Consider the following 24,975-nt stretch of genomic DNA (forward strand, 5'->3'; position numbering starts at 1 on the left):
AATAAAAAAAAATAAAAAAAAAAGGACTTTAATATTGATCTGTTTCTCACCCAAAGTGATGTATCTCTTCAGAAGACATATATTAAACCACTGGAGTCATATGGATTCATTTTATGTTGCCTTTATGTAATTTGTGGAGCTTGAAAAGTTTGGTCACCATTTTCTTGCATTGTATGGACCTGGAGCTGAAATATTCTTCTAAAAATCTTTGTTTGTGTTCTGCAGAAGAAATTAATAAACATATGTGATGGCATGAGGGTGAGAATACGTTGAGATAATTTTTTTTTCTTTTTTTGGTAAATCTATCCCTTTAACTATGCTTATATCTGTCAGCGCAACATGAACACAAAAAGTTACTGAGTGCACCTTTACATCAAGTAATTTTCACACTTTTCAATGCAAACCGGCCTCCATTCTATGTAAATTAGTCCTATTTTAGCACTTTATTTACAAAACTCAGCGCTATTTGCCTGACTAAATTAACATTGTGCTTTTACCGCCCACGGAAAGGAGGCAGTAAGCGGAATTTTATTTAATATAGATATTTGTGTACAATTTTCCTTCTATCATGACAGCAGTAATTCATCAAATAATGATGATATATTAACCGGGCATATATCCAAACGCTTTGTGTAGTCGAGCACACTTTAAGCATTTTAAAGAGATGATTCAGGCATCTGGAGCGTAGTAGTTGAGTGACGTTGTACACTCCCAGTAAAGGATGCCAAATCGCAGTAGTCTACTGCATCTAATACAACCTAGCACTTTGACCCACTAAAATTTTGGCCACTTGCAACGTCACCTGATTTTCATATATTCAAGCATTAAAACAACTCAGAAAGTAAACGCAAATAAACCACACTCTCAGTGGGTGCCAGGGGTGTAGGTTCTTGGGGGATGGGGGGAAGGTAACCCCTCCAATAATAAAAACAAGCAAATACCACCCCCCCACCCCCCTGTAACTTTCAAGCAAAATCTTTGGCCTTGGCGGGTGCAGCAGTTCATTCTAAGTGAATCAACCCCCTACCACAATAGTGTATTCACCTACCTTTGTCTATATCACACTTTCTGTATCAGCATGTGCTTCTGTCTCTGAGTGGGTGTTTTTTGTTCTTTCTTTATTTTGCTGGCGTTTGGTGCTTTCCTTTGTATCTGTTTCTGATTTGAAAATGAGCTCTTTTTGTATGTGTGTGTGTTTGTAATTTTGTCTTTATGTCCTGTATATGTGTCACGGTCAGAATTTCAGTGTTTCATGCCTGACACATGTCATTCCCTATCACATCACATAAGTGTGCCTGCGTTTGTGTGTGCATGAACCCGAACTGCAGCAATGCCAGTGTTTGCCTTGGGATGCATGTTAATATGTGTGTAAATTGGGCTGTGACTGATCCAGTGTATATGCGTTTGCCTACAGGAGTGTCTAACCTTATCCAGCAGGTGTGTCGGCTCAGTAAAGGTTTGCGTCTGTTGAACCTCTCCAAGACGTCGCTTTCTTCAAAGGGTGTGTGCGTTTGTCCTCAAGGATATAGTGCCCTCTGCTGGTTACGCCCATAAAACCTCCACACCATAGAATAGGACTCGCATGACTTCTCATTTAATTAACTGACTATTCATCCAGAAAAGTAGTCAATTAGTTGGCAGGTCAGTCTTTATGTAAATTAATCAACATACATCTTGAAGCAACTTTAGTCTTTGCTGTTTCTGGCAAGTCCAACATTGCATTGTCTGAGAATGCATATGTGGAGAGAATGTCCACACAGCTGAGATGATGCGGCTGAAACCAAAGCGCATATCTCTATTCCTAGACAAATTCTGCCTGCATTATCATAAATGTTGTAAAATGTATTAATCATGTCCCCTCCCTTATAGTTTCTGATTGCCTTTGGTCTACTTGATTAGTTTCAGGGTGCTACTGTAAATTATAACCTGGTACTGTATATTCTAGGCTCTCCAGTTGCACTTTATTTTCACTTTCACATGATTCAGAATACATTTGGAAGATACAGGTTATTGTGCAGAACAAATGTAACATTGCTATACTGGGACCTCATGGACAGAGGAATTTCCTCCTGCTGTTGCAATGTCTAGAACAAGCACAACTGTGTAGAACAAGCTCACCTAAAGTCATGTAAAAAAATTTATGACTGAAAGAAATCATTCATTCTCATAACATACCCTTGCTGAATAGGACCAAATGCACAGATTGTCATAGTTTTGACTCAAAGATTGTGTGAATGTGTGTGTGTGGGAAACAAAAGTTAAGTTAAAATTAAAACATACATTTTCTTTTCATTAATTACGCACCCAAACCCAAGTTATGCATGAAAAACTCACTTTATAAATGCCAGAAACCCAGAACTTTTAGAAAGCAGATAGCAGACTTCAACCACTCTTAAGTCACAGCTAGCTCACCCCGTTTACAAAATAAATCTCTCCGTAACTTTTACGTTCCATAAACTAACCTTTTCCATTCCACTGATCTAGAATCTGCTACTTGTTCTCCTTCAAATAGATAAGATTTCCAATGGATTAGTTTCACCTGACTACAGACCTGAGTCAAGACCAAAGAGTCTTGGAAAGCCCAGACTCAATTACCTGCATACTTGGCTGCTTCCTGGGTCTGCTAACATTCTGGTCTTAGTATACAGTTTGGATAGATGGATAGCCTTCCAGCATACACCATCAATCACCATCCTTAGTCCTTATTTGTTATCTGATTTTTGACAAATTCATTGCAAAAGTTTTCACTTTTAATATAGAAGCTTCTGGAACTTGTGCCATCAGAGACTACACCTACAGCATGTTTCATTTCACATTTAGAACATTGGATGTATTGTTTTATTTGATGGGAATGTGTTAAATGGATTTTGAGGCTGTGGTAAGAGCAGGGTTATCCAGCAAAATGGATTTGTGAAAACAATACTGGACCCACCTCAGAACGAACAATACTTTACATTATTAATATTGTTTAATGTCAATGCTGCATGTAATAATACATTTTTTACATTTCAATTGGCTGACATTAGTTAAAGCATTATGAACTAAAGAAAAACAATAATGTATTTGTAAAATAACATTACTCAAGATTAATAACTGCTGTAAAGAAATATTGTTCATTGTTAATTCACGATACCTAATTCAATAACTAATATTAGCATAAAGAACCTTATTGTAAAGACCTTCTCAGCAGATGCCTAAACTTTTGGTCACAATGATGGAGAGTTACTTTTGCGCTTTTCCTCTTTTTATTTTAGATGCATCATCCCCATTGAAATCTTGTGGGTAGATGAGCCTATAGTGAACCCTGAAACTAAATCATCACCATATTAGCCTAGAATAATAATAGATAACACTTAAAAATCAGTAGTGCAACCGTGAAGGAAAGAAACCAAGACCTTCTGGATCATGAAATGTTGCAGTGGTTAACATTTTGATGAGTAAATTTTTCATTTTAGAGAGAGCAGCACAGTGTATTTGTTATTCCCTGGTGAGGAAGCATACTGGCTGAGTTCACTGGCAAGCTGCCACCTAACAGTGTTAGCAGAGCTGTCTTTTGTCTGGAGGTATAAAAGGAAATCACTGGTATTTTCTTCCTGTATTTAGGAACAGGATGAAAATCCACTCTGCTTAGAGAGCTTGTTATAAAATGTTGTGTGTGTTGTTGTGGATTGTTGGTACTGCTGGTGATTTTCTGTATCATTCATCCTCTTCCTGTCTTTCTTTCCAGGTGTTACGTCTCTGTCTCAGGCTCTGTGCTCCAGTGATGATTACTCCAACTCACTTCTGCATCTTGACCTGAGCAAGAACCCAGGGATTCTGTCTGGGGAGGATGCAACGGTTAGAGCCACACATATTCACATTCATTCTTGTTTTTTATATCTCTGGACTTTTACTGTCCTTAAAAGAAGCCAGTTATAATTACTTCTTAGTATTTGGAGTAATGTTGTAGTGGTTAGTCAATATGCTTCAGACATGTTGAGCTTTAATGCTCATGTAGGATACACTGGTTTGAATCTGAACAAATTATGTTTTATCTCATCACTCCAGTTCTCCCAAAATAATTTCCTGATGGTTGATAAATGAGGTTAAAAAAATCCAATTAACTATTTTCAAGAAGGTTTTATTTATTATCATTAGTAAAAATGCACTATGAATCATTAACTAAAAATCAATATTATTTATGAAGCATTTGTTAATAGTTCATATTAATTTATTAAAACACAATTGTTCATTGGTGGTTCATGTTACAGTAGTTCATAACACAGATGTTAACATATACAACATTAACCCTTTATTGTTTTAAAGAGTGAAGAATATGTTATAAATACTGCATAGTTTTTGGTACCGGAACCAAATGTTCTGACTTTGTCAAGACCATCAAAAAAAACAAATAAAAAAAGATAATTTTTTTGGACATAATTGATTAAGTGAAACAACTACTATATTTAAAAGGCTCATGAAGTGCTTTTATATATATATATATATATATATATATATATATATATATATATATATATATATATATATATATATATATATATAATTGTATTGTCATCCCTGAGGTCCAATGATAATGTTCTAAAAGTTTTTATTTTGCACCAAAATAGTCACAATAGTAATATATCAGCATTTCCCACCCTCTGTCTGAAACGCTCAGTTTTGGCCTAAGCACATCCTTAAAACTTCAACTTAAATGCCCACTGTTATGATTGGCTAACATCGTGCAGCCCCTCAAATTCAGCAAACTCAATCGGAAGAGAATAAACCTCGACATTATAAAACTTGAAGGGTTACACATAAAACACACCTGACACATTGCATCTGAATATATTAAACTGTTCATCTCAAGCACAACTGTTAACACAGGGCACCATAAACTATCAAACAGGCATGATATTTGAAACATTCATGAATTAAATCATCATCAAAGACGTCATATGTATACACCAACAATTAAAAATAGCGCAGTTGGGAAGAATGCGTCCATGACAGAGGCAGCAGCTGAATGAAAGAGAATTGCTTCTCCCTTTCAACATAGTAACTTAAAACCGCGTCTTTTAAAAGTGGCACAAGAGATGTATTAAGCGATCAAAGATGTCTTTCTAATGCATGAATATGATAAAAAATAATTCAAAATAGTCCCCTTAGGTGTGTTATGTTAGGAATATTTAGCCGCAGAAGGCCTACTCTCTTTTGACTTGAATTGCACGCCAGTGGGTCGGGCCAAGAGTGTGATGACGCATGTTGTGGGATGTGTAAATACAAATGAGCAATGTGTTGTGACGTCATTAACACAAGACGTTTCAGCTGGGTGGCAACTATAAATGCTCTTTTTAGACTGGGGAGGAAGTTTTGAGTTCTGAAATTTACAGTATGTTTTTATAGTACAATTTCAGTCTAAATATCAAGGAACATTTGATTCTCCATTTCATGACCCCTTTAAAACAAATTTCCTTCCATTGTCTTAACAGGTCAATTTTGACCCATATGGGAAAAAAAAACTATTTCACCATCAGACTATCTAGATGTAATGCAGCTTTAAATAGTTTTTAGCATGTATATGAATTAAATATTACCTAAAAATATTTAAAATTTTCTCAAATTTAGACTCATACTGTTCTCTAGGTTCCCCACCTGTTTCACTGGGTACTGCATATTTCACACAAATTGCATTATTTTTCTATAAAACGGGGTTTGTGAACACAAGCACATGTCCACACAAACAAACACATATAGAGGGAGTATTTTACATTTACATTTACATTTATGCATTTGGCAGACGCTTTTATCCAAAGCGACTTACAGTGCACTTATTACAGGGATAATCTCCCGGGAGCAACCTGGAGTTAAGTGCCTTGCTCAAGGACACAATGGTGGTGGCAGTGGGGATCGAACCAGCGACCTTCTGATTAAAAGTTATGTGCTTTAGCCCACTCCGCCACCACCACTCTTTTCAGAGTTTCAACAGGTAATATGTAGTAAATATGGGGTTTGCCCATTTTAAATTATGAAATTATGTGTTGCTGGATGGCAGAGACAGGCTAAATACATACAAATCGTGCCGTTGTGATTTAATGTGCTGAGTAACGTCATTTTTCCCACCATGTCCGAGGCATGGGCATTGTCGATATGGCTTCGAGAAATTCAATTAAATTCTTCCGTCCAGCTGTTGTTACATTTACATGCCTATTTAGTATTTTCCAAGTCTTCTCCTCCCATCTACCAGTGATGCTTGTTTCAACTTCCCGCGTCTACCTGTGCAGATATCAACAGTGCAACTGGGTTGTAGGTTGCCAGGTTTAGGTCACAAATGGGTTGAAATTTGTATGATGTGTCGATTGTGTGAGTAGGATGCGTTTCATACAAGATCTGGCAACTGGACAACCTTGGAATAATATATTGATGAGATTATTCATATAACGAGATTTGGGCTATACAAATTACGGGAGTTTACTGGGACAAATAACAAAACGGGAGGGGGGCAGGAGATGGGTGTGAAATACGGGAGACTCCTGGGAAAAACGGGAGTGTTGACAGGTATTATGGTAATCAAGAATTTGTGCATTGTTTAATGGTAATGTACCATTAAAAATAATGGATTTCAAGACAGGTCAGAAAGGACAAAAGGAGGGTGCTGTTTCTTAAGACAATATGAGTGCTGAATGTAAAACATTTATCATAAATTATGATGAACAATGATTAATAAGTGCAGTAAAAGTTATGTTCATTATTAATTCATGTTAACTAATGTAGTTATACAACCTTACTGTAATGTGTTACTAAAAATCCCTTAGACTTGCATTGAAAGAGAGACCTGAACAAAATCTAGGCACCAGAATATCATTAAGACTTGAGGGTGGCCTCTTTAACAACCACCTATTACACCCTAGTAACCACCTGGCAATGCTCTAGCAACCATCCAGAACACCTTATCAACTGCATAATGTAGCAATGTCCTAGCATTATGATGGTGACCTTTGCACAGTTGAGGACATTGGAAAATGTAAAAATCTAGTTACATAAAATATTTTAATATGAAAGAACTCTGTTATAGATTTTTTAAATGGAAAATACAGTTGAAGTCAGAAGTCATTTTGAAGTCAAAATGCATTTTTTATCCTCTCCACAGATTTAATATTAGAAAAACTATTGTTTCGGCAATCATTTAGGACATCAACCATGCAGACATAATACCACTCAGCAAGGAGACACATTCTGTCTCCTAGTGTTATGTTCCCTGTTGTCTTTTGTTTTTTGTACTGTTATTGTGAAGTTTTGTTTAGTTCCTGTTTTGGTCTTTGTAGTCCTTTTGTAGTTTCTCTTATGCTGTCATGTTCTCTGTTGTCTTTTGCTTCTGTGCTTTTATGTTGAAATTTAGTTTAGTTCCTGTTTCCTGTTTGGTTTCTGTCATGTTCATTGGTGTCTTTTGTTGTTGTGCTCTTATGTTGAAGTTTAGTTTAGCCCCTGTTTCCTGGTTCCTGTTTGGTTTTTTGTAGTCCTTTGTAGTTTGTTATTATGATTGGTGTTCCCTTGATTGTTTCTTCCAGGTGTCCCTCATTCCCTTGTTTGTTCCTCTTGTATTTAAACCCTCATTTCTTGTTCAGCCCTGGTCGATCGTTGTTTGATGTATGGTTATATGTCGTGAATGGTTTCCTGTCATGCCTTTGCCCTTGTACCTGCCCTTCGTGTTCTGTTCTCCCAGCCGTGTGTTCTTTTGTGTTTAAGTTAGTTTTTCCCATTGTGGACTTTTCTTTGTGTTCTCTTATTTGTTATTTATATAATAAAGCCCGCATTTGGATCCACACTCCCGTCTGCCTTCTCCTACTTCCACTACCCAGCATAACACCTAGAGATGAACATAGTTTGGTGCAAAAAGTGCAAATCAATCCCAGAACAACAGCAAAGGACCTTTTGAAGATGCTGGATGAAATAGGTAGACAAGTATCTATATCCACAGTAAAATGAGTCCAATACTGACATACCCTGAAAGGCTGCTCAGCTAGGAAGAATCCACTGCTCCAAAACCACCATAAAAAAGCCAGACTACAGTTTGCTAGTGCACACTGGGACAAAGATCTTACTTTTTGGTCCTCTGGTCTGATGAAACAAAAATTTAACTGTTTGGCCATAATGACCATCATTATATTTGGAGGAAAAGGGTGAGCCGAAAACATTTCACATTCTTAAAAATAAAGTAGTGTCCCAAACTGACCTAAGACAGGAAATGATTTCTATGATTAAATGTCAGGAATTGTGAAAAACTGAGTTTAAATGTATTTAGCTAAGGTGTATGTAACTTCTGACTTGTATATACATATCATTACTGTAGACAAACTTTCAACTTTTCAAATTTTTACATGTGAAGTAAGACATTATTTAGAACCTTTATGAAGCCTTAAATCTTCCTCTTTGTGACCATCTGTCCAGCTGTTTTTTAAGATGTTTCCTAACTTTGTGTTTCCTATCATTCCTATCTTTGGTCCCTGCACTCGGAAACCTGTTTTCACACACCTGCGCAAACATGCAAATGCTAAAAATAACTCACTCACACACATACAGAGGCAGGTTCACAAAAACACACACACATACTGTATATACACTCACCTAAAGGATTATTAGGAACACCACACTAATACTGTGTTTGACCCCCTTTCGCCTTCAGAACTGCCTTAATTCTACGTGGCATTGATTCAACAAGGTGCTGAAAGCATTCTTTAGAAATGTTGGCCCATATTGATAGGATAGCATCTTGCAGTTGATGGAGATTTGTGGGATGCACATCCAGGGCACGAAGCTCCCGTTCCACCACATCCCAAAGATGCTCTATTGGGTTGAGATCTGGTGACTGTGGGGGCCATTTTAGTACAGTGAACTCATTGCATGTTCAAGAAACCAATTTGAAATGATTCGAGCTTTGTGACATGGTGCATTATCCTGCTGGAAGTAGCCATCAGAGGATGGGTACATGGTGGCCATAAAGGGATGGACATGGTCAGAAACAATGCTCAGGTAGGCCGTGGCATTTAAACGATGCCCAATTGGCACTAAGGGGCCTAAAGTGTGCCAAGAAAACATTCCCCACACCATTACACCACCACCACCAGCCTGCACAGTGGTAACATGGCACCAACAACCATGCCACGCTCAAAATTGCTTAAATCACCTTTCTTTCCCATTCTGACATTCAGTTTGGAGTTCAGGAGATTGTCTTGACCAGGACCACACCCCTAAATGCATTGAAGCAACTGCCATGTGATTGGTTGATTAGATAATTGCATTAATGAGAAATTGAACAGGTGTTCCTAATAATCCTTTAGGTGAGTGTACAAAGTCCTATTAAGACCCTCAATTCTCTTCCCCCTCTGTAGAATCTGTACTTGTTCCTGGCACAGCCGAACTGCCTTGTGCATTTGGACCTGTCAGGTACTGACTGTACCGTAGACTCGGTGAGCTGACAGTGCATCTCAAGCTTCTGAATTTGTTATTGCCACACTCCTTTTTACTTGCTATGATTTATGTCATTGCACCGCAATGCGAAACAATAATTTATCTCTGATTTCACATTGATTTTTCTGTCACATTTAATGGTCATGAATTGCAAAATTATACTAATGTTCACCACTCTTTTGCTGCCACTCTCCTTCGCTTTCTCTCTCCATCTTTTTGCCTCCCTTTACATTTTCTCTGTCAGTTATTTGGAGCTCTACTGCGGGGATGCTGTGCTGATCTTTCCTACTTGAACCTCTCCAAAAACTCCTTCTCTCATAGGTGAGCTAAACTGCCTCCCACAACCTTTTGCAATGTCAGTCTGTCACTTTTGAGCCTGTCTCACAGGTGGGCCAAACCTGCCTGCCTCAAACATGCACATCATGAGGGCTTAGTTTGACTCAGCATAGTTAGTCTCAAAGGAAGCCGAATTCTGCTCAACCTACGAGTTTGACAGTAGAAGGGGGAATCCTGCTGGAAAAACCAGGCCATGGTAGCTGTGTCCAAGGTGGTCTACCATTTCTTACCAGCTTAAATGAGCTGGCCTAACAGGTCAACCTCATGTCCACCCACCAGCTGGTAGTCCAGCTAATTAACCATCTAGAAGAAAAGTACTGTGCAAAACATTTAAGCAATTGAGAAAAAGGTTGCAAAGTGAGGGTGTCTTTAAAAAATTCCATAAATAGATTTCATTTATCAATTAACATCTTACTATTTCCAGTAAATATAAAAAAGATAAATTAATATTTGGTGGGACCACCTTTCCTTCAACACAGCACCAATTCTCCTAGGTACACCTGGACACAGTTTTCCTTGGTTGTTGGCAGATAGGAAGTTCCAAATTTCTTGGAGAATATGCCACAGTTCTTCTATCTATTTAGGATGTCTGAATTGCTTCTGTCTCTTTGTGTAATCCCAGACTGACTTGATGTTCAGTGGGGGACTCTGTGGCAACCATGCAATCTGTTGCAGGGCTCCCTGTTCTTCTATTCTATTCTATTTGCAAAAGGAATGTTTGGGAGTCAAAATTTTTTTTAAATCTTTACACACCAAAGCTGAAGATATAAATAACCATCTTAAGACAAATGTTTTTGTGAAACATCTTAAGATATCTTAATATCTTAAGACATTTGCTAAGTAGTGTAGTTTTCAACTCTTTTTTTTCATGACCCAGTTTTACATTGGACATCAAGTGGTGTTCTGAAATGCTATTCTGCTCACTACAATTGTACAGAGCGGTTATCTGAGTTACCGTATCCTTTCTGTCAGCTCAAACCAGTCTGGCCATTCTCCATTGACCACTCTCATCAACAAGGCGTTTCTGTCCACAAAAGTGCCACTCACTGTATGTTTTTTGTTTTTGGCACTATTCCGAGTAAACTCTAGACTGTTGTGCGTGAAAATGTGTGGAGATCAGCAGTTTCAGAAATACCCAAACCAGCCTGTCTGGCACCAACAATCATACCACTGTCGAAATCACTGAGATCACATTTTTTCCCCATTCTGATTGTTGATATGAACATTAACTGAAGCTCCTGGCCCATATCTGCATGATTTTATAAATTCCAATGCTGCCACATGATTGGCTGATTAGATAATCACATGAATAAGTAGGTGTAACAGTGTTCCTAATAAAGTGCTCAGTGAGTGTAGTTAGTTGCATTGTATTATTTTCATTTAGTATTATTTTTTCACACTGTCAACTACCTTTATCAGAACAGACCTGCAGCCCATTTTTGAGTCACATCCCACCAGTTGAGAACCACTAATTTAGATCAGCTTGGACCTGCTAGTGAACATACAGTAAATGTCCACCTTGAATGAGCAAGGACAAGTGCTTGTGTGTGTGTATATATATACATCAATATAAATACATATAAACTGGGACATTAGCGATGAGGCCTGCATGTTTCACAGATGGTTCAGCTAACAGCGTCGGAAGAAATCAGATGTTTGTGTGTGTGCTGTAGGCTGAGAAGATATGGAAACACAATGATCCATCTTCCTGCTTGACTCCCTCTGGAACTGCACAGCAATTCCATCTGCCCTCTCAGCATGTTAACGGCATTATGAGAAACTTTATGAAAAATGAAGCTAATTTTAGCAGGACTTATTGTTCAAGTTCTGAGGTTGCTGCATGCTTTGCTCCTTCTGCAAATTTGTTTGTTTTTAATTGGGTTTAGATTTGCAGAGGGATGAGATTTAGAAAATCATTGGGTGAATGTATATTGAACTCTTCTCGGTTTCTTCTTTTAAACACTCACTCTCTCTCTTCCAGTGCTAATTTCATCCTCTCACGAGCACCCACACAAACTCCCACACTCATTCAGAGACTAACATACAGAACGCACCCAAACACAGAGCCACTGTTTGAGGGACTCTCACGAAAACATGTCCTGACTACATTTCAACCCAAAATAACAACAAAACAAAAAAATAATAGTAATAAAAAAGAAAGCTTATTTTTAAGTCCATTAATGTTTTGTGCATTGTGACATAATTTTCATGACAATTAAGCAACCCCACCCCCCCCTTAATTACCATATAATTAGGGATGGGAATCATAAGGAAGATCTTGATTTCAGTTCTGATTCTGATTCCTCTTTAATGAATCCAGATCCTTCAAGTTTACATTAAGTTGTTTGTACTTTTTTTTTACTTTTTAGGAAAAAGTATTTGAGAATAAGTCGCCCTCAGTCAGCAGCCTTTAACAAAATGTGATTTCTGATTTCTGTTAATAAGAAACAGAACTGTCTGATAAGAGTTAATTGGTAGAAAGTAACCAACACATAAAATTCAATTGTTTGGGAATGTGACTGGTCGCACTGTATGTTTTGGGCTGTAAATTTATAAGAACAGACTCATAATAGTCATTGGTTCGGAAATCAGACAGCACTTGTACACACTGTATGTTTCGCAATGTAGATTTCGCAATGTAGATCCTAAGCATAATGTGTCCGGACGTTTTACTTTTGAGATTTTGTAATTCCTATCATTCTTGAAGGTTATTCTCATTAGAATTACTGTAATCCAGTAAATCAACATAAAGGCAGTAAAACCAACCATGTGATAAAACTGGACCCATTACTATTTACTTATCAATTTGAAACAATTTACTTACTATGTTCATACATGTTGTTGCATTGTAATTACATTTAAAGTGCATTTAATTACATATATATATATATATATACACACACACACACACACACTCACTTAGCACTTTATTAGGAACACTATGGTCCTAAAAAAGTGCAAGACATGTTCTTCTGCTGTTGTACCCCATCCTCCCCACATACTGAGAAACACAGAACTATTAACATGAACTGTCTTGTTTTATACCCCACCCCCCCACCCCCCACACACACCCCTCACTGACTTTCTCTTTCTCATTCCCCCTGTCTTGTTCCATCCCACCCAAATAAATGATTTGTTTGGGCCAAGGATTTATGCCACAAACCCAAGACAGCTTGTTAAAATGTTGAATGTTGTTAAAATGTTTAACACGTAATAGGGGGATACAAATGACAAGATCAAGCCAGAGGGTGTTCTTTTGCTCAGGGCTTTCTGAAGTGTCGTTTTAACATATTCTGAATAAAGTTTCCCCTTTACTTCTGTCATGCTTTTAGGAAAGCAAGAGAGACACTTCCTTCCTTTCGTCAGTTCTTCAGTTCAGCGTTCAGCCTCAATCACATCAGTCTGGCTTCGATGAAGATGCCTCCTGACGTGCTGAGGTGAGAATGGTCACCCCTTTGGTTCTAATTTCTCAGGATTTTCACACTATACTTTAAGGTGAAGTGTGTAATTTCTTTGTGTCTTGCGTCAACAAATGGAATTGCAAAAATAATGACTTATTTCAAACTGGTTTCCTGAACTTAATGATTGGTTGAGCATGTTGCTGTGTTGGGCTGGTCGGGATGCAAAAAAACAAAAAGTTATATTTTGATCCAGTTTTAGTGGGAATAAAATATGTAGTATTAGTAAAAAAAAATGGCTAAATTGCACAAGATGCATAAGGGTGAGGAAAAGATGACAGGATTATAATGTTTTGGTGAATTATTCCTTTAATCCTGGGTTAATGTCTTTTTAAACCCTGGTTTAAGGCCACATTTAAACCTGGGTTAAGCAATGGTTTTCTCTTGAAATTCTGTTAGCAATGCTGTTTAGAGCAGGGTGAGCTACACACATTGCAGATTGCAGGCATATTGTGTGAAACAATGTGGTGCTAGATTATATTGATGAGTTGTTTAGCAATAGACTGAACAGTGCATTCCTCATTAAATATTAATGAACTTTGTGCAATCACACAAACTTTCACTTGAAGAGACAGTATTTTTTATTAGCGGATGTACTTGGCAACATTTCCATAGATTGCTTGTCCAATCAATATTATTAGCCTCATAAATAATGAAAATAAGGACATTCACCCAGGATTTACAAATGTATAGTGTAAAATTTCAAAACGCCTACCAAGGATTAATTATTGTACACCCCCCACTCCACACACACACACACTAAACTAGATAGGCTTAAATGGACTACAATAAAAAAAAATATATATATATAAAGGCATTCACTGAAAGGTTTTTCTCGTTTTCTATCACATTTGTGCCCCCAGCCCTTGTAAATGTCTGGCCCTGAAACAAGACAACCTAGTCATAAACACATGCTTTAAAAGGATTGAAAAGTGTGAAAAGTCCAATAGAAAATCCTTTTGGGATTAATTTTTAAGAGCTCTACTGATGTCAAAATCAAGATAAGATGCTCACATAGGTTCTATTTTTAGAATTCAGAATGTTTTGAAGGAAGAATTTCAAACAGGGTCATACCTCCCCCCAGCTCACAAACACAAACCAAGCACAACACGGGCTGTCACACCCAGTTGAACACCTGGATTTTGTTCTCTTCTATCAACACCACCAGCCCACACCAGAGGAGTCGAAACTAATCTCTAAGCTCTTTTCCCCTTAATCCTTTAAATCCCACGTTTTAATGTTGTTCATATAGACCTTTTCTGATTTGATTTATTATGGAGATCGAGCATGAAAGCAGACAATAGAATGCTGAGTCTTCTCAATGAGGCATGTAATGGTGTCGGTAATGACTGTGTTTTATGTCTGCATACTGTCACTTTCACAGGGCTCTTTTCCTTGGGCTTTCATCCAATCCCCACATCACTGACCTACACTTGGACATCAGTGGCTGTGAGGTACACCCCCACTTCTCTCTTATGGCCCCAAGTCTTCCTTTAACTCTATAAATGGCTGCCATTCTTTCTGTGGCTACAGCCGTCAATCCTTCTGTTTTTGCCTCAGAATTAGTCACATAGGTTTTTAAACCATTCAAGATTTCTTTAGAGTTCAATGTGCATTTATCTATGTGGGGCCTGCATTGCTTTATTTTTACCTTACCGAGTAATTGTTTTTAATTCTTTGAATTCTAACTCATATGTCCATTCATATACTGAGCTATTTTCCATATCCGCACTACTTAGCTTTTAAAAAAAATTAACAATTCATTACATATACAACTATATACAACTATAAATGGGTAATTGCCAATTAATATGCATTAAAGGAAATTTTATATTTTAGATGGTTTAACTGGTCACCAGTAACAGTTTTTCACCATTTTAATTACCTTTTTCCTTCATTAGTCCTACAGTGCAAACAATTAACATTTTAATATTACAAATACTCAATTTGGTCTTTCAATTAAAAGGAGGTCATAAAAACAGCATATAGCCTACAATAATTAGAGTATATATGTTGTTTGATGTAGTTTCATATGAAGTATAGCATGTCAAATATATAAATAAATATCTATAAACATATTAGGAACACTTTAAATATATGTTGTTTTGTTAACATTAGTTAACTACATTAGTTAACATGAACTAGCCATGAAAAATACTTGTTAATGTTAATGCTAATACATTTTTACACTAAAAAGTTGAACATAAGTTAATGCATTATAAACTAACATGAGTTAATAATGTGCAATAGTGTATTTAGATATTAATATTAACAAAGATTAATAAGTGCTGTAAAAATGAATGTTTATTGTTAGTTTATGATATCTAATTAAAGGGATAGTTCACCCAAAAAATAAATCTTTCTCACCATTTACTCACCCTCATGCAGGGCTGTAGCTATATGGGGTGAAAGGTGGTAATGATTCCACAGGTCCAAAGGGGACCACAACAAATTAAAAACTGTATTTTTTTTTATAGGAAATGGGCCCAGAGCAATATACAGTCACGGCCTTGCCCTGACTTTCTTTCTTCTTCTGAACACAAACAAGGATTTTTAGAAAAATATATCAACTCTGTAGGTCCATACAATGCAAGTAAATGGTGTCCAGAACTTTGGAGCTCCAAAAAGCATACAATGTATTCTGTACAACTCAAGTGGTTAAATCCATGTCTTCAGAAGCAATATGATAGCTGTGGGTGTGAAACTGATCAATATTTAAGTCCTTTTTTTACTATAAATCTCGACTTTCATTTTCGCTTCCACATTCTCCTTCTTTAGTTTTTGGTAATTCACATTCTTTGTGCATATCACCACCTACTGGGCAGGGAGAAGATTTTATAATAAAAGGACTTAAATATTGATCTGTTTCTATCACTTCTGAAGATATGGATTTAACCACTGGAGTCGTATGTATTACTTTTATGCAGCCTTTATATGCTTTTTGGGCCTTCAAAGCTCTGGCCACCATTCACTTGCATTGAAAGGACCAACAGAGCTGAGATATTCTTCTAAAAATCTTTGTTTATGTTCTGCAGAAGAAAGAAAGTCATACACATCTGGAATGGAATGAGGGCGAGTAAATGATAAAATACAATTTTTGGGTGAACTATACCTTTAACTAATATCATGCATTTTGTTTATTTTAGTATCTTCTTTGAGGTTCACTTAAAATGTTATTAAAGTTTTTTTGCACAAAACAATAATGGAAAGATGACAGGTTTTTCACTTATATCTCTATACTCTTTGTGAACTTTCACACAAAATACACATTTACATTCAAGACATTTTGATAAAAACTGAATTTCTATCATTTTCGGTATACACTGTTTGTCTCGTGCATTTACAAGTGTCTGACTGGCAATTTTCTAAAAAATTTAAATGTATACAGTATATGCGGCTGACTGCAGTAGGCCAACTACTTTGCTGGTGTTCAAGTGTTCATACCCTTGTAGCACTCATGGGTGATACTTTTCTTGTTGAGCTTCCATGATAATTAAATTCCACCATGCAAAGATTGCAAACGAGCGCAAGTGAGCTAGAGTGAGCTAGAGAGAGAGAGAGACAGAGAGAGAGAGAGAGAGAGAGAGAGAGAGAGAGAGAGAGGGAGGAAGGGAGCATTACTGCAGCTCCGATCTTGATCAGCTCAGATTCCGATCAGTTTTTTGAAAATCACACCAAACAGAATAAGACATTTTGATCTAAAATTGTATATCTTCATTACTACAGTGTAAAAAAATAAAAAAAAATTTAATTAATGATTTTGCATGATTTTAAATGAGACTCCACAAGAATGTGCAAATTAGCTTTCCAGGGGGTCTCCTATTTCACCCAGACCCCCCATAATTTGCACCATGGCCTGTTTCCACCCTGTGTCTTGCCCTCTTTCTGAAACACTCAGTTTCTCTGTACTTCACCTTTAAAACATGTCCGCTGTTTATATGATTGGCTAATATCTTTACAGAGCAAGCCTCTGTGAGCTCTTTTCATGAGCTATTGTGCAATTTTTTGGTAAGTAACGTGTAATAAGCACAATCCCCTCTGCGTTGGAGTTCTGATCATGGCTTATTTTGCGATTAAAAAAAATGGCTGACAATACAATTCCTTACATATCAAACAATCACAGTAAGGTGAAAACTTACAATTACATTTGTTACTCACCGGAACTACTGTTGTGTCCAATAGTGTTGGCATTGCTTATTCTTTCAATACAAGTTTCTTTGCAAAGCCTGAATCTTGGTTCTCAAAAGAATCCATAAAGAAATGTGCCACAAACATACAATCCACATTGAAGACTTCAGGAAATTAGTTTCAATAAGCCAGTCATTCCTAACGTTGGGATCCTTCTATGGCTATGCAGAGATGCACTTTTTTCACAACCAGGAACAAAACGTCTGGGGGCCGTACTTGACCTCTTAATCTTTTCATTTGTTAAAAGCAAACTACAGTAACAATAGTACCACTTTCATTGTTGAAGTACCTCAGCTGCACTCTCTTTTACTGCAACGATTATGTATGTTGTGGAAGAGGGGCTATTCAAATGAACAACACACTGTGATATCACCATGTGGCTGATTTCAAAACAAGTCATTTTTGCAGGATGGAAACAATATATGCTCTTTTTGGGCTTGAGAGGAAGTATTGATTTCTTAAAATTACAGTATGTTTTTATAGAACAATGACCTCTTCCTTGTCAAAATATCAAGGAAAATTTGATTCATTATGACATCCATCAAATTAATAAATTTATGTATTTTCATTAGGGCTGTCAATCAATTAAAAAATTGTAATCAAATCAATTACATGGTATTGCAAATAATCGAATACATAAATATTTCCCGAGAAAGCCCCTCAAATAACAATAATTAAATATATAATGATTAAATAATTCTAAATAGATATATTTAAATAATTCAAAATTTTATATATATATGTATATATAAACACACACACTGACATTTTACCCCACACTTCCTGTAGCACTTGCCATAGATGGGCACTTCTCACGCACTTTCCAGTATAGCTGATCCCAAAAAAAGCTCAATGGGGTTAAGATCCATAACAATCTTTTCCAATTATCGGTTGTCCAATGTCTGTTTCTTTGCCCACTCTAACCTTTTCTTTTTGTTTATCTGTTTCCAATGTAGCTTTTTCTTTGCTGTTCTTCCCATAAGGCCTGCACCCCTTAATCTTCTCTTTACTCTTGTACATGAAACTGTTGTTGAGTGGGTAGAATTCAATGAAGCTGTCAGCTGAGGACATGCGTCCATTTCTTAAACTAGAGACTCTGATGTACCTATCCTCTTGTTTAGTTGTACATCTGGCCTTCCAACATCTCTTTCTGTCCTTATTAGAGCCAGGTGTCCCTCGTCTTTGAAGACTGTAGTGTACACCTTTGTATGAAATTATTTTATTTTTTTTGCCAATTTCAAGCATTGTATAGACTTTCATCAAAACAATGATTGACTGGGTTAGGGTGGGTTAGGGCTAACCCTAACCCTAACCCTAACCCTAACCCTTTCTTTTTTGCCATTTTTATCCTAATATTGACCTTAAGACATGCCAGTCTATTGCATACTGTGGCAACTTAAAAACAAATGTTAAGCTTAATTTAACGAACCAAATAGCAAGTGATTTTATAGTACCAAATTAGCAATTTAGCATTATTCCTCAAGGCTAAGGTGTTGGACTGATGGCTGCTGGAAATGGGGCCTGTCTAGATTTGATCAAAAATGACTTTTTTCAAATAGTGATGGTGCTGTTTTTTACATCAGTAATGTCCTGACTATACTTTGGGATCAGCTGAATAACACTATGGTGAATTAATGTACCAATGTCCTTCCGAAACAGCAAAATCTGTACATTATTCCAAACTTTTGGCCACCAGTTTATATATAGAATGCAATACAATGTTTATTTACATATTATTGAACATAAGCCATCATTGGCCAACAGTTCACAGCAATCCATTTTCCAATTGAATTCGTCAATCTGTGTGAGATTTATTATGAGGGCTTGTCTTAGTATGTGTCAATGTATATTTGCATCAAACATAATGTGTTTAGGTCGCTCTGTGTTTAGGTGCCCTAATTTTTATATTTTCGTAAAACTTTACAATATGTTTCTACTTGTTAAAGGGATCCCTTTAACAAGTAGAACCTTATTGTAAAGTTTTGTCAATGTACTGTATTTATATCTACATACTAAATCTAAAATAAATATAGTTTGCTGTACTTTCAAATATGAAAATACATTAAATGTATTCATTTGGTGGATGCTCCTATTCAAAACAACTTACAGTGCATTCAAGGTATACATTTTATTAGAATGTATGGTTTCTTAGGATTGAACCTATGACTTTCAGTGTTACTATTGCCATGGTCTACCCAACCCGGTCTTTGAACAATTCATAATAATTTGTACGAGATGGCACAATTGTAGGAAATCATGCGGGTTGGTTTTGGGCAAAAACAAAATTGTTACTCTCTTTCTTAAAATAAAGTGTTGGATTTGAGGCTAGATAAAATTTGATGCCTGTATAGTAATGTACCTTTTTTGTACAAGCCATACAATGGCGATTTCACGAACAAATTATTATGAGTTGACATGAAACTATGTTTGACTTCCAGAAAAATATGTGTGCTTGCTTTTATAAATTATGCATGTTAGAGCCTTTGAATTGTCCCTGTCTCTCTGCCCCCGTGTGCTCTGTCTTTCTCTATTTCTTTTTCATTCTCTCTGTCTGTCTCTCAGCTAAGGTCCGCTGGAGCAGGTATAATACGGGACCTGTTCCCTCGAGTCTCCTGCATTAGCACATTAGACATCTCAGACAACGGTGAGACACCCAACAGCTTAAATCAAAGGAAGCTTTTATCTAACTCTTCTCTCACTAATCTTTATCCTGTCTATCTTTCTTTCTCTCCTGCATTTTCTTCAGTCATGATTGACTGTGCCTGTGTATCTCTGTGTTCATTACAGGGCTGGATGCTGATCTGCTCTCTGTCATTCCTACCTTCTCTAGACACCCATCCCTCAAACACCTGCTGCTGGGCAAGAACTTCAACATCAAGGGGAGGTACTTAATCTTTGACCCAAAGAGAGGCACAGAGACTACATATACATAGTTAATTAAAATAAAAATTTTAGCTACAGCGATAGACCCACTGAAGCAGTCTGGGGAAAGTGCCTTTCCTAAAGGAATATTCAAAGTTCAAAGCAATGTTGAGTAAAAGATAACTAAAACTTAAAGGTGCAGTAAGTGAGTTTAGCCGTTTTAGAACCTTTGCAACTAATTAAGACACGCCCCTTCTTTTCAAAACCCTGCCCACTGAAATACCATTATATTACTGAGACGGCTGTAATCAGATGTTGAGCAACAGTGCATCATCTCAGTGTTGTCAAAGATGAAAAATCAGGAGTAGCAAAATAGTGTTATCAAACGAAGAACTTACAACTTATACATAACTGCTTATTAAGCTGAATATTGTGTTTTACTTGAATGAGCAGCTTCACCTACCGCACTGTCAGCTTCCTACTTCCACATATGGGCTGCCCTATGAACTAGCAGAATGATTGACAGGTAGACAAGCACCCCAAAGTCTTCTGATTGGCTAAAGAAAGAATCTGACTGTGTCTCAAAGTAACTGTTTTGTTTGCCTGGATACTTTAAAGAGTGCTGTCACAAAAACAGGAGTGATATTTCAGGACACGTAATTCTGTGATATCTTTCAGGCTATAGAGACATTTTCCGTGTGCCATTCCATTAAAAAATCACTTACAGACCCTGTAGCATGCTGTCAGTTACCAAAGAAAGGCATTTTGCAAGGCTCTCAGTTTGTAAGAATGATCAACCAAAACATTTGCTGTAAATGATTTTCGATAGAAGCCTAGCCACCACACATGCTAGATGGTTTAAAAGCAGAAATGTTAGGCTCGCACTTCTGTTAAAGCACTTGACATGAATTCTTAACCCCTGTATGTGAATTGTTCACTTAAAATGTGTGTTATTTAAACTGTAGTTGTAAAGTCTAAGTTGTCCTTAATAATTGGGAATACTTGGTGGATGAACATCTGGTTGTATTACTAACAAAATAATTGTGGGTGGCGTTTGCACCATGTAAACAGTGTTTTATGGACAGTTAAGTCACTTTGGAAAAGTGTGACGATTGCTCATTTTTTCTTGTGTAATCAACAACGTGTCACACATGCTGTCTGTATTTAGCACAGAATATTCTCTTACAGGGATAATTCACCCAAAAGTGAAACTGTAGTCATAATTTACTCACCTTTATGTTGTCCCAATCCCTTATTAATTTCTTTGTTCTGTGGAACACAAAAGGAGATGTTAGTCAGAATGTTCAGTCTCAGTCTCCATTCACTTTTATTGTAAGGAAAAAAAGTTGCTATGGAAGTGAATGGTGACTGAGGCTAAGGTTTAGCCTAACATTTCCTTTTGTGTTTCACAGAAGAATGTCATGTGGGTCTGGAACAACATGATGGTTAGTAAATGATTAAATATTTTGTCTGAACCATCCCTGTGAGGGCACAATAATGGAAGCTCATGAATCACCCCTTCTAGGGTTAGACCCTACAAACTTTCAGTTATGAAATTTAGGTTGAAATTAATGTTTCAATATTAAATTAATGATATAAAAAGTAACATGACACAATGGATAAAAAATATATATATATATATATATATATATATATATATATAAAATACAGTATATGCAAATACAATATTATAAATGATACATTATAATATATACACCGATGAGCCATTGTGAAGCGAAAAACATGATTATCTCCTAACAGGGTCACATGTCAAGGTCTGGGTAGATTAGATGGTAAGCGAACAATCAGTTGTCATACTCAATACTGTATGTTGTATGCAGGAGAAGTGGGCAGGAGTAAAGACCTAAGTGAATTTGACAAGGGCCAAATTGTTATGGCCAGATGACTGGGTCAGAGCATCTCTGAAATGGCAAGGCTTGTGGGGTGTTCCAGGTCAGTAGTAGTGATTACCTACCAACAGTGGTCAGAGGAGGGACAAACCACAAACCGGCCAAAGGGTGTTGGGTGCCCAAGGCTCATCGATGCATGAAGGCAACGAAGGCTATCTCGTCTGCTCTGAACCGACAGAAGGTCTACTGTGGCACAAGTCACAGAAAATTGTAATGGGAGGAATGTGTCACAACATACAGTGCATCGCACCCTGCTGTGTATGGGGCTGCTTAGCCACAGACCGGTCAGAAGAGTGCCCATGATGAACCCTGTCCACCATCAAAAGTGTCTACAATGGGCACACGAGTGTCAGAACTGGACCTTGGAGTAGTGGAAGAAGGTTGCCTGGTCCGATGAGTCTCGTTTTCTTTTATATCATGAGGACAGCCATGTACGTGTGTGCCGTTTACCTGGGGAAGTGATGGCACCAGTATGCTCTGTGGGAATATGAAGCTGGTGGAGGGAGTGTGATGCTGTGGGCAATGTTCTGCAGGGAAACCCTGGGTCTGGCCATTCATGTGAATGTCAAATTGACATGTGCCACCTATCTAAACATCATTGCAAACCAGGTAAACCCCTTCATGGCAACTGATGGCAGTGGCCTCTTTCAGCAGGATAATGAACCCTGTCACACTGCACACACACTCAGGAATAGTTTGAGGAACTTGATGAAGAGTTCAAGATGTTGCCCTGGCCTCCAAATTCCCCAGATCTCAATCCTAATGAGCATCTGTGTGATGTGCTGGACAACTTGTCTGATCCACGGTGGCTTCACCTCGCAACTTACAGTACTTGAAGTCTGCTAATGTTTTGGTGCCAGGAGAAACGACAGCATATTATGCAGGTGGCCATTATGTTTTGGCTCATCAGTGTATGTCATATCTGATATTAGGGGCTAAGGTGGGCCAGAGCTGACATATATTAGTATGGATTTTATGCCTGATAAAAGATATGCACTTAATTAACTTCTGCCTTAACTTAAGTAAAGACGACTTAAGAAAGCACAGGTTAATAGTACAACAAATATCCACACTAAAAAATACAGATTAGGTAAGTCTGTGAAATAAAGTGCAATCACAAACCCAATGTGAACTCACAGTAGGAGGCTTTCAGAAGCATGAGGCAGAGGAAGAGACCAGGGGTACCTGTGTGAAGTGTCATTAATCTTTAAGTAGGTGGGGTTTACAGGTGTGTGTGTGTGTGTGTGTGTGTGTGTGTGTGTGTGTGTGTGTGTGTGTGTGTGTGTGTGTGTGTGTGTGTGTGTGTGTGTGTGTGTGTGTGCGTGTTTTTGTGATTTACGAGGACAATTTTGTAAGTTACAAACTGGTAATTACAAGGTTATTATGCTATAAATGTGATTTATGAGGACATTTCTAGTGTCCCCATAATTCAAATTGCTTAAAAATCATACTAAACAATGTTTTATTGAAAATGTAAAAATGCAGAAGGTTTTCTGTGAGGGTTAGGTTTAGGGGTTGTGTTAGGTTTAGAGGATAGAATCTATAGTTTGTACAGTATAAAAGTCATTATGTCTATGGAAAGTCCTCATAATGATAGGTAGACCAACAAGTGTGTGTGTGTGTGTGTGTGTGTGTGTGTGTGTGTGTGTGTGTGTGTGTGTGTGTGTGTGTGTGTGTGATTCTTGCTGTTCCTGTGTGTTTTCAGGGTTCTGGACGAGGTTCTGCAGAAACTAGTGCAGCTTGTGCAGGAGGAAGAGTGTGTGAGTGTTTCACGTGCATTTGCACACATGTACAAAACTCTTTCTTTCCTGCACCCACCTTGCACAGTCCTTCTTGGCTCAAACACATTTACAAACCAGCCTGGTCTCAGGAAAATTACGTTTAAAGTGGCAACATTTTTGCAAAACGAAATGACATGACTTATTACACGTTTGGCTGCAGTTTCCCAGTGAAATGGCCTGCGACAAAAGCAAGTGAAATGGTATTTGCATTCAGGTTTTAAAGGTGAATATATGGAGGTTTTAATGAGTAAAGCGTACCTTCCTAACCTAAAACTTAAACCTAAGCCTAACCAAAAGTGATGAAAAATGAAATGAGCGGTAGACACAAAACAGACATCCTTACCCTAAACCAATGCCTAAACCTAACCGATAGTGTCCAAAAACAAAATGAGAAATGAAAAAGCAAATGTTCTGAAGCAATTACGTCATCTCATGTCACTTCTGATACTCTCGTCTTCTGTGTCAGTTTGCGTGCTTGACTAGTTTCAATCAGCAGGCTCTCCAAGTCCAAAGTCCAACAGGTGAGCTACCGTGGAAGCTAACCAAATAAGATTAAGTGTGTAAATTAGTCTAGAGAGTAAAAGTGTTTAGATATCATAACATAGAATTGTGTGAGTGTGACAAATACGTGTTTTTAAAGTCATAATATCACATTTTAGTTGCGATTTGTTTGACTGTGAAATAAACTCACAGTTGTTATAGCGCCTCTAGTGTTCTGAGGTGAAATGTCTACAATATGGCACCAAAAGCGAGTTTCTCCCATACAGATGACGTTTTTAAGGTTAATGCTCTGTCAAGTTTTAAATCAACAAAACATACCTCCCTACCCTAACTGATAGTTTCATAACAAGGATCGATGAAAAATACCAAATAGTTTTAACCAAATAAAAAATGACTGTTTTACCCAATATTTTTGCATGCTACAGTATGTATTATTATGCTTATTAGAGTATCGTGTTGTTATCTTATAAACATGGCAATGTCAAACCCCAT

At 37.3% G+C, this 24,975-nt stretch overlaps 1 protein-coding gene across 3 annotated transcripts in view; it reads left to right on the plus strand.

Moving 5' to 3' along the window:
• The window catches only part of LOC127648603 (capping protein, Arp2/3 and myosin-I linker protein 3-like), a 95,979-nt gene that overhangs the window by 34,258 nt on the left and 36,746 nt on the right, over positions 1–24,975 (plus strand). For all 3 annotated transcript variants that reach the window (XM_052133271.1, XM_052133273.1, XM_052133272.1), the window contains exons 13-21: positions 1,415–1,501; positions 3,728–3,837; positions 9,369–9,446; positions 9,692–9,768; positions 13,116–13,220; positions 14,626–14,695; positions 19,992–20,073; positions 20,217–20,313; positions 23,907–23,961. In XM_052133271.1, coding sequence (XP_051989231.1) covers positions 1,415–1,501; positions 3,728–3,837; positions 9,369–9,446; positions 9,692–9,768; positions 13,116–13,220; positions 14,626–14,695; positions 19,992–20,073; positions 20,217–20,313; positions 23,907–23,961 — 761 coding nt within the window. The remainder of the gene's footprint in view (positions 1–1,414; positions 1,502–3,727; positions 3,838–9,368; positions 9,447–9,691; positions 9,769–13,115; positions 13,221–14,625; positions 14,696–19,991; positions 20,074–20,216; positions 20,314–23,906; positions 23,962–24,975) is intronic.

Source organism: Xyrauchen texanus, chromosome 9, assembly GCF_025860055.1.
Source record: "Xyrauchen texanus isolate HMW12.3.18 chromosome 9, RBS_HiC_50CHRs, whole genome shotgun sequence".
Classification (NCBI taxonomy): domain Eukaryota; kingdom Metazoa; phylum Chordata; class Actinopteri; order Cypriniformes; family Catostomidae; genus Xyrauchen; species Xyrauchen texanus.